This window comes from Macrobrachium rosenbergii, chromosome 19 (assembly GCF_040412425.1).
Source record: "Macrobrachium rosenbergii isolate ZJJX-2024 chromosome 19, ASM4041242v1, whole genome shotgun sequence".
Classification (NCBI taxonomy): Eukaryota; Metazoa; Arthropoda; class Malacostraca; order Decapoda; family Palaemonidae; genus Macrobrachium; species Macrobrachium rosenbergii.
Window position 1 is genome coordinate 26,765,821 of NC_089759.1, and position 14,813 is coordinate 26,780,633.

General features: G+C 36.4%; 1 protein-coding gene across 2 annotated transcripts in view; it reads left to right on the forward strand.

The window, feature by feature from the left end:
- Positions 1-14,813, forward strand: part of LOC136848767 (jouberin-like) — a 33,510-nt gene that overhangs the window by 6,717 nt on the left and 11,980 nt on the right. The window contains exons 3-6 of one of the 2 annotated variants that reach the window (XM_067121357.1): positions 3,238-3,421; positions 7,110-7,195; positions 8,780-8,919; positions 12,106-12,501. In XM_067121357.1, coding sequence (XP_066977458.1) covers positions 3,238-3,421; positions 7,110-7,195; positions 8,780-8,919; positions 12,106-12,501 — 806 coding nt within the window. The remainder of the gene's footprint in view (positions 1-3,237; positions 3,422-7,109; positions 7,196-8,779; positions 8,920-12,105; positions 12,502-14,813) is intronic. The other variant, XM_067121358.1, reaches the window with a different exon arrangement.

The window sequence follows — 14,813 nt, forward strand, 5'->3', positions numbered from 1 at the left end:
CCGTACGTTTCAAACGTCATTGGGAGGGTGGAGACCTGTCCTGGATTTAAGTGTTCTGAATTTTTTCATAAAGACCATGAAATTCAGGATGGAAACCAATCAGTCAGTGCTGTCTTCCACTCATCAGATCTCCAGAAAGTACATGAGATTTGTGTTCCAGGGCAGGATCTACCAGTTTCAAGCCCTCTGTTTCAGTCTTTCAACAGCCCCACAGGTCTTCACCAGGGTTCTTGCCCCAGTAGCAAAGTGGCTACATTTGATGGGCTTCAATATATGCCTGTATCTCGATGCTCCCCGTCGAGAAACCGTTGCACGGAGGACTTACAGGAGACTCACTCCCTTGTCCAGGACCTGGGCCTTCTGATCAACTTTTCCAAGTCACAACTAGTCACGACTCAGTTGATCGTCAGTTTACGGATGATGATCGGCTCTCAGAGTTTTCGAGCTTTTCCGTCACAGAGAAGAATTCTTTCCTGCCTGTAGATGATTCAGAAATTTCTCGTTCTTCCTTTCTGCTCAGCCAAAGAGTGGATGAGCCTCTTGGGCACTCTTTCGCCCATAGAGAAGTTTGTGCTATTTGGGAGACTGCTCGAGACCCCTGCAGTTCTTTCTAAAGGCCAGGTGACGCAGGAAGACGTCTCCGGACTCATTTGTCTTCCCCATTAGTCCTGAAATCAAGGAGGACCTTCGGTGGTGGCTGGGAGAAGAGAGCTTCCTGGTAGGGAAGTTTCTATTACCTCTGAACCCAAACCTAACCTTGTTCTCAGACGCTTCAGACCTGGTATGGGGAGCTCATTTACAGGACTTGGAAGTTGGAGGGACTTGGTCGCAAGAAGAAAGATGGCTCCATATCAATGTAAAGGAGCTGAAAGCGATACACCTGGCTCTTCAGCATTTTGCTTCGGTGAGACCACTTTAGCCCAAATAGCCGATTTTTTAATCTTCCTGAATTCTTCTCAGGGACTAGCGACTTCAACTATTAAAGGCTATAGATCCATGCTCAATTCTGTCGTTAGGTACAGAGGTTTGGATCTTGCAACAAGCCAGGATCTTAGTGACTTGATTAAATCTTTCGATACTTCAAGGGAACACAGACTCCCTTCTATTCCTTGGAACCCAGACGTCTTGCCTTGTTGGCTCTCAGGGCCTCCCTTCGAGCCTCTTCCTACATCTTCCTTGGGAGACTTGATGAGGAAGACTCTCTTTTTGGTTGCTCTAGCGACAGCCAAAAGAGTTACAGTAGTGGGTTACAGGCCTTGGACAAGCAGGTTGGCTTTTCACAAGGTGATAGGGTCTGCATGTTTACCCTCGGGTTTCTTGCGAAGAACGAAACCCCAGCAAATCCTTGACCCTGTTTGTTCCCTATCAGGAACCTTACAGATATCGTGGGACCTACAAACCAGGAGAGAATCCTCTGTCTGGTCAGAGCCTTAAAATGTTACCTGGAGAGGACAAAGCATCAGAAGCCCCTCTCGTAACCTCTGGTGTTCCATATAGAACCTGTCTTGTTGTACATCCAAGAACACGTTATCCCTCTTTCTTAGAGAAGTGATCTCTGAACCCCACAGGGGAATTCAGAAAGAGGCCCTACCTTTATTGAAAGTTAAAGCCCACGAAGTCTGGGCAGTTGCCATTTCACTGGCTTTTAAGTTCAATCTGTCACTGTCAGACTATTCTTCAGTCTACTTACTGGACGTGCAGATTTGTGTTTGCCTCTTATTATTTGCGTGATGTAGAAACCACTTATAAAAACTGCAGTGCATTAAGATCATTATCCATGGCTGGCTTGGTACTGGGGGAGGAAGGGTAGGAGCATGTCTCATATTTCTCTATCTCCTCACTTTGAATTTAGGTGATCAAGTTACGGGAGCCTGGGGTACTATGTACCCGGAGTACCCACCAGTCTTCTAATGGATGGGTTTGGTGTTTTACGTAAGGTGTATGTAACAATATATTTGGTCAAGTTTTTCTTGTACTGCGCCCAGAACAAGGGCATACCCTTATGTATAAGGCTTTTGCAACCATCAGGGTACTCCTTGGCGGCAAAGCACCCACTAAAGTAGAGGCAATTCTCAGCTTTACTGCCGTGCCACTACAGGTTGATGATAAGCACCGACCAAAGGCAGTACCCATCTGCTGTAGCTCTCTCAACAGGTAAGGTTACAACAAGCATTGTCCAATGCTGGTTACCTATCTATTTCAAATTCATCTCCATTACTGAGTGTTTTTGAGTAGTCAGTGTCCATGTATCCCGCCTCCTTTCTTTGTGGGGTTCAGCCATGTAATTGCTTGGTAGGTTATGTATATAAAAAGGACATTTTTATAATAAAATAAAGTTTTATATATACTTACCAAGTAATTACATGATCAGAGCCCTTCCACCTCCCCTTTAATGGACATTATGCATGAAAGAATTGAATACCTAAGCCGTTTGTACCTATTCTTACCCGAAAGTGGGCGGGGTGTGTTACCTACACCAAAACATTATGAGCATGAGCGCTACTACGAAATTTTTAAAACTTAAGCTGCTGCGAAAAGTAGGAACCACTGTAATAGCAATGTAATTACTTGGTATATATAAAACTTTTATTATAAAAAGGTCATTTTTTGTTTCTGTTCAGAGGTCTTATTTATGTCCACATGCGTAGCACCCACAAGAGTATATAAAATTGAAATAAACTTCAAAAGAGAGTTGAGAAGGGGAGGAAGATGAGCTTTTGAGTTTTTAGAAGATATCCAGTGAATCCTGACTTTTTAACATAGTTAAAGGTGCAGGATACAGCAGCCTGGTCAATATGACTTCTTGTGTTCATGCTGCTGTCACAAGTGTATTGCTAGAAATTAAATTTCATGTCTTACTCCTCTTTTACTTGCTTTGTGTGCATGGATTATTTGGTAATGCCATGACAAGAAGCTAGACTTGATGTTTGATATATCATCAGATTTGGGTTGGGGTGAAGGGTGCAGCATAGCTCTTCATGAATAAAACTTAAGATGGAATAACATTCTGATCAGATACCAAAGATCATGTGTGCATCCAGGAAATTCTCTTCAAATGGTCACTATTTGTGACAAGATGAAATTCAGGGAATTACCACTGGCATATGAATGGCACATCTTTCAAGATAATTTTAAGAAGAATAAACCAGTAATAACTTGTTGCCCGTGGTGTTTTATTATTCTAAGTAGTGGGGCAAAATAAAAAAGGAAAATTGTTTGTATATTCCTTTTTTCCAGAAGTTGAAATCCCCAAAATGTAAGGACATTCAAGAAGAGGAGGATGGGCAGATATCAGAGAGTGAAATAGCAGCCACAGAATCACTTGAAAGAAATGACAAAGAGAGAGTGACAGAAAGAAATGACAAAGAAAGAGTGACAGAAAGAAATGATGAAGAGAGCGTGACAGAAGCAGTGAAAGCAGGTGAGCTTAGATTTATATTGATTGTGATAGCTTAATGTATCCACACAAAAGTACAAACCATAGTTTGGCATTTGCTGCTTGTAGCTGAGAATGAAGCCGGAAGCCTAACTCCTTTTACCTACAGCGTAACATGGTTTTATCACCATGAGTATATTTTTATATGGTAACTTTCTTATCATTCTTTACAATATGTGTAATGATTGCATTCATTTGTTTTACTAACAATTCAGTAAATTTGTCTTTTTAGGTTGTTGTTTTTAAGAAATGTATTAAAAGGATAGTATTAATCTTCTATTTTATTGTAATCATCGATTTCCCATTTCGCCTTGTAATATCACGGAAACCTTGTGTATGTAATTGACCTTTCATGTTTGTAACTTACTCCGTATTTACATCTAGCCTATATGTGTTTTGTCCTGCGCAGACACACAATTTAGCTTTTTTTTAGTTTTAACTCGGTACTGCGTCATACTTATGTATTTAAATTAATAGGAGAATATTTTATCAATGTTATTATTATATTTCATTTAACTAATCAATTTTCCAATTCATCTCAGTGTTTTGTAACTAGCCCCACATTTACATCTGTGTTTCATATGCTCCGATGGTAAGTCATTGGTAACTGCACCCAAGATAAAACCGGTTAAACCTTATTTCTGTTGACTTTGATGAATATTGCACAATAGTAATTAGAAATAGTATTTGAAATAGTATTAGAAAGTATTCTATTATTACTGATCTCTAGTTTGATCTCAACCAGTTTCCATTTCATCATAATGTTACAAAATGTTTTTATATAAGTAACTTACCAAGTAATTACATAGCTATAGTTTCCACTTAACGGCAACTTAGATTCAAAATTTCGCGGGTAGCGCTTTAGTCTAGTTTGTGTAGGTGATCAGCCCGTCCCACTAATGGAATATTGGAACGGCCTGGCAGTAGCTTTTTTCATTATTTTCCGGTTACTACCGGATTCCGATGGAGGATTCTTTAAATCAACCATCGGAACGCGTATATTGTAGCCTTCAAGCTGAAATCTTTCATGTTGAGTTTTTTCTTATTTTGTTATACGTTGATTCAGTCATCATCGAGCTGCCAGTAAACAATGCCATTTGCATTGATGGTTTGTTTACCAACTGTAGCAGTCAATCAGGCATGTACAAAGCTGACATACGCTTTTTCTCTCCTTCTACTAGCCCTGTGTTTATCCACTGGCTTCTGTGCCTGGCTCCCTAGCTTCCTTCTCATACCTTCTGCATGATGTTTTGTAAATTTTTTATAACTTTTTAAATAGTTTTCTTATTTTCATAATTTTTTTTCGCTCCTGCCATAAACACAGATTGTCATAAGCTGCACCTGTCGTAAATCGACACCTATCTGTATTGTATATATATTACTTGTTGAGTCAAACCCTATGGAAAGCTAGATACCAGTAGCCAAAATATTAATTCTTAGGGGATCTCATACTTAACAGCATCTTTACAGACTTCGTAGACAAATACACTACATTACTGCTATTCACATCCAGATGCAGGCACTGTTCAGTATTTGTATTCAGGATTAGTTGCACAAACCCCAAGCTTCATTTCAAACATATCTTTTTCTCATATGCCAGTAGTTTCAGTAATAGGTTTATGATGAAACAAAAAATGCATAGCACCATCTTAGAGAATAGTCACTTATGTGTAGATATACAGTAGCTCACTAGGATAATGTACATAATGCAGAAAGTAAAACTGTGATTTGAAGATAGTACCCTATCTCTAAATCAACAATGAAAGTTAGCTTAACTTGAATTGAAAGTTTGCTTAACTTGAATTGATAGTTAGCTTAACTTGAAATTTATTACTATGGGATAGTGAATTTATCCTTATTTGTCTTACTAATGGTTTACCATCACAATCATGAATGGTTTTCATTTATGATCATTTCCATGAGATTTTTGCATTAGTCACATGCGTTTATCAGCTTCAGTACCATCTTCTGTTCAAAGTCTATTACTGCTGACTATCATCATTTAGAGTTCATTTAGGTCCAGCCGCATTTTGTTTTAATTTGTACGTAGGATTTTGTTAAGAAACATAATTTTCAGATGGTCTTTAGTAAGTTCTTGCATACTTACGCAGGTTTGTTGAATGGTAGTAATTGACTGGATTAAACCTTTGTCTGGCACAGAAAACTGTATCATGACCTTCATCTGTCCCATTTTATAGAAGTAACATACAAAGGGAAAGTTTTTTTCAGCCTGTATACATCAAATTTAGTGTGCTTGCTTGTGGCAAACCACGGAAGTGGTGAATCTGGTGCTTATGTAGCTGTCTTGTCATTTCTCTTCATATTCTGGGCAGAATTCATTCTATCACCTATAGTTATGGATGCTTTTTGAATGTCTTCTGTAATAAATTGCCTTTCTCCTGCTGTGTTGCCAATGCAAATTTTGATATTCACGATGAACCCTTACTTTTGAGCAGCAGCTCTCCTGTTGTACTGAGGTGTTTGTTTCTGAAAGACAGACCCAACTGTACATGCACAGATCACTTGCAGGGCACCTCCATTGGTAGTTTTTCTTTCATGGTATTCAGCTGTGTTTACAGTACTGTACTGTATATGGTTTCTTTGTTGGTCTCCCAAGATTCAGCCTTTTTGTATTTTGTGTGTTATGCCCCAGTTTTTACTCTATTTTTTCTGATAATAGTGATTTGATTTATGATATTTTACATCTAATGATGTAATGTTTACCTGTCAGTCCAATGGCACCCTTAGCCATTGGGAATGAATGTAAATGGCATTTTTTAATCTTTTTATATACAAATTTAAATAAATTTCCTTATCTTTTTTTTCATTTGGGAGAGTGCTTGTTTGGATTTTATTTTAAGCTTTATTTGTATTACTCTCAGTTTGGTGGGATATTTGTTTTTAATGCAAGTACAGTAATATCTTGTTATTATGTAGGTGTTTTCTACCCTGACTCAGAGTAATGAATTACATTCAGTTCTTCATTCTGTTCTCAGATTCATTTTCTCCAGTAATTTGTTTTATATGTTTTTTATTAGCATTTTTTATTGATTTTGTTCTTGAGAATTCCTGTTTCTCCCTTATTGTATTACTGTATGTGTGTTAATAGATTTTTGCCAATATGCTTTATGTACTGGTAATTGCTCATCCTCGTGAGCGGGGGACCATGAGATAGGACTTAAAGGATGAGTCTGTGGATCATTTATACAGTATGTTCTGCACAATAGCTGTCAACTATCTGCATCTAGAATTATTTGATCCAGGAAATTCATGTCTTGCCTTAAATGATTACTCTATACTATTGCTTGCTTGCCACTTCGCTGGGTAGGAGACTTTTTTTTTAGTGAAAAGGATCTAATTTTTAGCGATCTTTTCATGGAATGGCAAAGTAAATAGATGCGCCAGCAAACACTCATGTTTGAGTACTTGGTGTCCATTTGTTTTCCCTGCTCTGAGTTCCTGGATGGTTAAAACTGAATGGTTTATTTAATTGCTGTCCATAAGCTGTGTCAAGGTTTGCACCTTTCTCACCCTTATTTCTAAAAGTATAACACTCTTTCAGTGTTCAAAATACAGAAATATTATATACATCTATTTGTAATACTGTAAATCATAATCTAATAATTTTCATATAACTATTTCATATAACTATTTGGATTCCATTTTCATTCAGAGACAGGTGCAGCTTTAGGAATCACATTGCATGGTTGTGATCGTCTTGGAGCTTCTCCGGTAATTTTTCCTCACCCTGTAGTCCAGGTATGTTCATGAATTTTACCTCTGAAGGGGTGTAAGAACTGTCTTGGTATGTTTGTTTGTTTTTCTATGTCTGTATGTCAGCAGATTTTTCCAAAACATAGTTTAGAATTTTACAAAAATTTAATGTAAGGTGGCAACTAAAGGTTAGAGTTTTGGGGAAATATGAATGTAAATTTTGGGGAAATGGGACCTTTAGGGTGTTGTATCTCTCATCCCAAGTAGAGATTTACACTCTGTAAACACTCGTTTTGGTCAGGTATTGTATTGTGCTTTTTATTTACTAAGTTTAACATGGTAACATCATTGACTGTGGGTGTTTTAGAGTTTCTTTTTTCCTATCCTTCTCCACTTAGTATGTTAGTTTCTGTGTTGTTCATTTTTCTGTAATGTAAAATTTTAGACTGCCTTGATTGGAGGTGGCCTAAATTGCTGATTATGTAGTGCTGAAGATGCCTTTTCAAAGTACAGTATATGTATGGATTTTTATTTGATTTGATTATAAAGCTTAGGCCTTGAGGCCAAGTCCTGTAATCTATCTTGTTTATTCAGGGTATAAATTTAGGGTAAAGATGTTAGTCAGGGGGATCAAATGCTATGAACAGTGTACAGCCTCATGTGGTGAACATTTTTAAACTTCATAGCATTATAGTGTTTTCCTTCACACACTCATTGCAAAGTTGTCAGGACTTCACTATGTATTGCACTCGATCTTAACTCATTTACACAGTTCAAATTTTATCCACGTTTTTTTCAGTTTTGCTTGGTTAAATGCTTATAAATAAATCACAGTGGAAAAACCTAAGTGGCAAGGAATGTAGAAATGTTTATATCTGTAACCTTTCTTACTGATATAAACTGCTGATAAGAGTTACAGTTAGGAGTAAATATTGAAAACATAAAAGGGGGTGAAACTTTTGATGACCTGAACTTAGTCAGTAGAATTGCACAGCACACTGCTAAACCTTACAGTTCTGAGAAGTGACATAGGAATATGGCCCAAGAGTAGAGCTTAAATTATAGACAGCAAATAAAGATTGTCAGTCAAGCTCAGAAATAAAAAGGGATTTTTTTTTTAGATTAGTTGGTGAAGGGAATGACATCCATTATTTTAAGCTATTGATAAATCTTCTTAAGGCTACAAGATTTGGTTCCTTTACATCTCGGACTAAAACTCTGATGGAAACTGCCTCTTGACAGTTGCAGAAAAACATGAATGTAATTTTTAAAAACAAACTTTTTCCAATACATTACTTATTCCAACTCCCAGACACTTCACACAAGAGTGTCATGCAGTTATAAGAACAGTGATTTATTATTTTATATGCAAGTATAAATATTGCAGTTGTTATGACTGAATGAAACATCATGCCTAGTAATTTGTAATGTTGGGTAACTGTACTTATCACTTGATAAATCAGTGTACATTCTTATGTGCTTGCTTCATTTGCAGAGTGTGGTTATTAATAGATTTGCAAGACATTGATTTCTGCAGTATGCTCTGAAGTGGGTAGTATAACATCTGTCTGCTTGCATATGAAGAATTGAATACAGTATCTTTATATTTACATATTTTTAATGTTTCAGGTTCATATATGCAATGCTGACTCTGGCAAATGGCTTCAGAAATCCAGCAAAGATCGAAAAGTTACTTCCTATTACGAAAGTAGTGAGGTTGATTATATATTGCCGATTATGACACAGCCATTCGACATGAAAAAGAACCGGTAAGTCATTTTGTAATTGATATGTGACAAGAAAGATGTTACTTAGGTGTAGCCTTGCTTTCATCATTATAATTCATAATGGTGACACGATCTTTGGAATAAAATGCACAGGCCATTGATGGGCAAGCTACCAAGAAGTAGAATGACCACAAAAAAAATTTAAGATGTCATAAAGATTAAATGCAATATAGACAATATTAATAGGTAATAAGTTTGTGAAATTCAAAACATTAAAATTAAATCAACAAAGAACAAGCAAAATAACAGTTGCAGCCTCATTTCTGCAGAAGAGCATGTTGCCCAAACTTTGGCTGGAGGTTCGTTGCCTATGTTTCATAGTTTTACAGTAAAGGGAAGTAAATGCTGCCAGTGCAATTTGACAGCATATCAACTTAGAGTTATTGTGTTGATGACAATTATATGTTACTATTACTGATGCTAATTGTGCCAGTGTTTACCTGAAATAGTAAAGAGATGAGTTATTACTCTCAATGTGATCATCATTGCCAAAGTATCCTGGATATCGGTCAATAGTTAAAGATGACCCTCTCTGTGTTTATTGGTAAGCCAACATTGTAGCAAGAGATATGTTACAAAACATATAAGCAGCTGATCTTAATATACAATGAAGAATCATATCCTATTACATGAGGTAAAACCAACAAAACCATAGTCTGTGAGATAGTCCTAACAGGGCTCAATACTAAACATGAGTATGAAGATGCAATACTCAATATAGCAATACAGTATAGTACTTGGAAATGAGACTTGTTTACAATACAATGTTTTATGCATTGAGGAGTTGAAGTATGGTCTCTTGTACTGAGGCGTTACATAAGATAACTTACACTTACAAATGAGACATACATAACTGTCTCTTCCCCTTTACTTGTCACTGAATAAACATACAGACAAATAATAGTCTAACTGAAAATCTGGGCAGGTAGCATTGAAGTCAAAATCCCTAATTTTTGAGGTGAAAAACTTACCCTCTATCATTTAGCTTTATCTGTGACTACTTGGTGCTGGTTTGACAAGTGTTAAAATTGAAACAGTCGTTAACGAACGCTCCAAATAGTTACTCCCTCACCCTCTGTAGGGTGGGGGCAAGACAGCGAATGTTTCGGTTGCTCATTCTAGTCTTGTTGGCGAAATCAGACGGTTGTGTAGACAAGTGCTCTGAATTTTCACCTCAAAAATATTTTTATGATAGAGTAGAATGAGCAACTGAAACATTTGCTGTCCTACCCCCACCCTACAAAGGGTGGAGGAGTAACTATTGGGAGCATTTATTAATGATTGTTCAATTTTAACACTTGTTGAACCCATGCAAAGTAGTCGCAGATAAAGCTAAATGTTAGATGGTAAGTACCTAAAAAATCGATTTCATCATATAAGAATGCTAATGAGTTGTGATTAGATTCTTTGCAGTATTAGAAATTTTATGTATTCATCTGGGAACAATCTTGTTACTGTGTTTGGTGACATAAAAACCCCAGTTCCCCAGATTTGTGTAGCCTGTTTTGTGTTTTATATTTTTATGACAGTGAAGATTGAATCTCACTCATAATCAAATGAAGTATGCAGAATACATGTACCAGATATGAAGTTAAATCTAGGCTTTTATATCAAGGAACAAGGATAGTCAGTGCATGTTCTCTGGAGTTGGAAGATAGTGAATGACCAAAAAAGGCAAATCTAACAGTTAGTAAGCTGAATAAAATTCGGAAGTAAAATGGACAGAAATTGTAAAGGAAAATAAGATATACTTTACTCAAGTATACTGTCTGTATTGCTATGATGATATGAATCTTGGTATGACAGTGAAACCATGTCTAAAAGATATTTTGAAGTTGAAAATGAAGCTTTAAAAAGAATATTAGGAATATGATGGCAGGAGAGAGAGAGAAATAATACCATATGGGAAATTATAGAATTTTCATTTGTGGATGAAGTAATGTTCAAGATGAGATGGAGATAGCTTGGACATGTCCTTCACACCACCCTTAGGAAATAAGTAGGTGATAATGTCAGTTGGGCTTACCTGGGATATGAGAGGCTGAGATCAGTGGAGATTTGTAGAAATGTAAGCACAGGAAAGACATGAGTGATAAAATTTCACAGAAGCCCTTGGGTGTTTGAAGTGATAACGATGATGATGTGTCAAGCAATAGGCATCAGTTCTGGTTAAGTAACCCAGTGACATAAATGAGCTTTGCTCTCTGACTCATATAGTCCCAAAATGCTCTCATGGACTCGTTGAACAATCACATTCAAGCTGGCGGGATATCAGCTTATCTGCCCCCTAAATTATGATTCTGGCACAAGATAATTGATGATGTTGTAACAAAACATTAAGTTTTTAAATGTAAAATGGTATTTTTACAAGCTAAAACATTTTTTCTTGCTAATTCTTTAATCCTGTATAGCCTTATTCCATGTAAATCTCAAGCATGATGTGTGGTCAAGGGAAGAGGGCATTAAGAGTTAATATCACTAATTGGTTAGTATGGAAATTGTTTTAGTTGTAAAAACATCATGTGTTCACTATGGTCCCAGTAATCCTAGATGGCACGAATTGAAATTGAGGGGAGAGGACAAAGGTAAAAGCCAAGAGGGCAAAGAAGACTAAGAGCAGAATTCTGTTCCCTCCTCCAGAAAACTTGGCAGAACCCCAGCATTGCATAGCAAAAGTTGTATGGTTATGCACTGCTTAACATGCATTTAAGTTTAGTTTACACTAAACTTAGAAAATTCTGTTGCCTGACAGCTTTCCAAAAACTTCCCAACCAGTTACAATAAAATTTAAATCAGTACAGTAGAAGCATGATTACCCAGTGCTTTTAAATTGTATTGGATATCATATGACAGGAATTAATTACTCCTTTAAACTACTGTATGGTATTGGAGTATAGTTATCAGTGATAGTGTAGGAAAGGCTTATGATTTTTTAGGCCATATCTATCGAACAATGGATGTTGTCCTGTAAGCTTAATTTTTTTACTGATAAATGTATTAATGAAGTGAATAGTATTAACATGGGTATATTTATTGATGAAATGCATTGCCATTTTCCACAAAGTGCCCAAAAATTGCCCATGTTGCTAAGCTGTAAGCAGACAATATAAGTATACTGTAAGCACATTTCCATGTTTTATATACTAATTACACCTCATTTGTTCTTAGGAGTATCTGCTGCCAGTGGGAGGAGCAACTTATCTTCAATGAACCATTATCTCATTTTTTGTCAGACAAACCACAAGTTCTAATATTCTTTCAACTTATGGACTTTTCCTCTGTATCTGCTTCTTCGGAAATAACTGAAACTCAGTCATGTAATTTGTTGTCTAGAGGATGGGTAACATTAGCATGGGCTTTCCTCAAGATAAAAGGTAGTAATAACCACATTAACATTGGGGAACGTTTACGGCTGCAACTTTGGAAACCCAGGAAGTCTACAGGCGTAACCTTGATGGAGCTTTATAGTTGGTGGAAGAGTGGTAGCAGAACCAAATATCCTTCATCATTGTTGGTTTCTCTGCAGGAGATAATCATCCCTCAAAATCCTCACCCATCACTCAGGTTGGTTGTTTTATATATATTTAATACAGTACTTCTACCTATTCTTCTGTTAAAGAAGTGTTACATGAGCATGTTTTTGGAATTTTGAGCATCTCCCTCCAAACTTTGGACCAAATAAACAAGTAATTTGTCGACTTACTTCCATGAATTAGCATCACAACTAACCTAAACATATATAAGTTCTTGGTTGTGCAACATCACTATAATGAACATATGCAGGTTCTGTTGTGCTCAAATTTAAAAAATATTTGATACTCATTCACAAAGTTTGGCTGCAAGATGTTAAGAAATGCTAGAAAATGTTTTATGTGAATTTTATATGTTGTATTACAGAATTCATACTACCATTTCAATAAGCCTTTTAGTATGTCAAATTGTCACTTATTATTACAAAATGGTTTGACAAGACCACTTACTTGCAATTCTCTTCTTGCAATAATGCTGGCTCAAAGGAGTTGAAAACTGCAGCAAGGCAGTGTCAGAGGAGTTTATGGCTAGGTAGGAAGAGACTAAGGCCAATAGGGAATACATGAAAGGTAAAATGCAGAAAGGATGGAGGGACATTGCAAAGAACTGTTAGCATCACTTACAGTATGCCATGCAGGGCATAATGCAAGCTGTACCTTTTTATAGGAAATTGTTTTGGTTAATACTGCTGTTAACATTTCAGTGTTCATGTAATTTGTGCAGAAGCTTCAGTAAAACACAAAGACTTGATTAAGATTAAGAATTTGAGAAAGCTAGGTTCAGTAACTCCATCCATTCCACAACTTTCAGCTGTTTCTTGTACAGTAATTGTTTTCCATCTCATATAGTTCATTGGTATGTTTCCTACATTTTACAGTAGTCTTTACAATATACCTTTACTGTTCTTCTGTTGCCAACCCTGTTTCTGTTGTATTCTTCTACCCCCAAGTACAAGGCAGTGTTATTTATTAATGCTTGTGACTTATAAATAGAGAGTTTGGTTTGATCAAATGTAGGTCTTCTGCCAAGTATACTTATTGTTCCACTAGTGCAGTGCTGCCAAAGTCAGAAAAAATTGTGTAGTAGAATAGTATGAAATGTTAGCATTATAGATGTTGATCACAGTGCATTATATTTACTCAATAGATTACTTATGCTAAAGACAAAATTGCTAACAGTAAAAAGAAAGGTTGATAGTCACCATGCATTCTTTCATGCTTTGAAATCAAAATACAGTGTGGCGAAGTTGTAGCTTATATTGAGATTTGTTCCATATGCAGGTCTACTGGCACACTCTTATTAGCTAATGGTGGGAATGGGGACTATTATGAAGCACTACGTACAGAGAGTGGTTACTTCATAGGTTGTCTGAATCTAAATTTTGTACCGTTGACATTCTCCCTCCTCCTTCACTTTACTCTGAGCTACTTTATATCATCATAAACCCATAACATAAAGTTAGACTTATGTCATCCATGCAAACTTTTAGATCCTCTACAGAAAAATAGAAGAAAACTTCCAGTTCCACCAGGTAGTCCAGGCACCCTGGCTCCATTGGCCATCTTGGGGTAGACAGCCACTGTTTGTATAGCTGCCCTTGTGTAAACACCTAGCAAACTTCTTTCCTATTTAAATATTTCTTTTACAATCCTTGTGATACAAGTACAGTCATCATACAGTTATAATTATCAGTCATTTAAATTAATAATGAAGGCTTAAAATGTAAATCATAAATGAAGTTTTCTTCTCTGGCCTGTTGCGTAACTTGTAGCAAACTTCTCCTTATTTAGATTGCTTTTTCATTTTTACACTTTATTATGCATTAGATATCATTTTACATTCATAATTTTCTACATTTATAATTTTCAGTAATTTGATAAAATAACCACAGACCTTATGGAAGGCCTCAAATAGTTTTGTAGTGTATTTATTTAGTGTGAATGAGATTTCTACTGGCCCCAGTTTCAGTAAGTGTTTACCATTTACAATTCCTGAATACGGTAAGTATTAAAACTTCCTTTGGGTCATCTATTCAGTTCATTATTTTCTTGGATTTTCTCAGTTTAGTGTAGGAACTGTATTTACTGTATATTTCTTGGCTGTTTGCTCTTTACAGCTTAAGTGCTTTGTCATTTTCGTATATACTGTATGATAAGATTTATAGTCTCTTGTTTTAAGGTTAACAGCATACTTTGTTTCCTCTGTTTATAAACAAATACTTCAAGTATAAAGTATATTCTGCATTGTTCAGCTTTACATCTCCCTGAGTTTAGTCCTTTAAGAGCTGTTATAATCTTGCTGTGTGAAGCTATGCATATTCACGGTGCCCTCTGTAGTACAGTTTA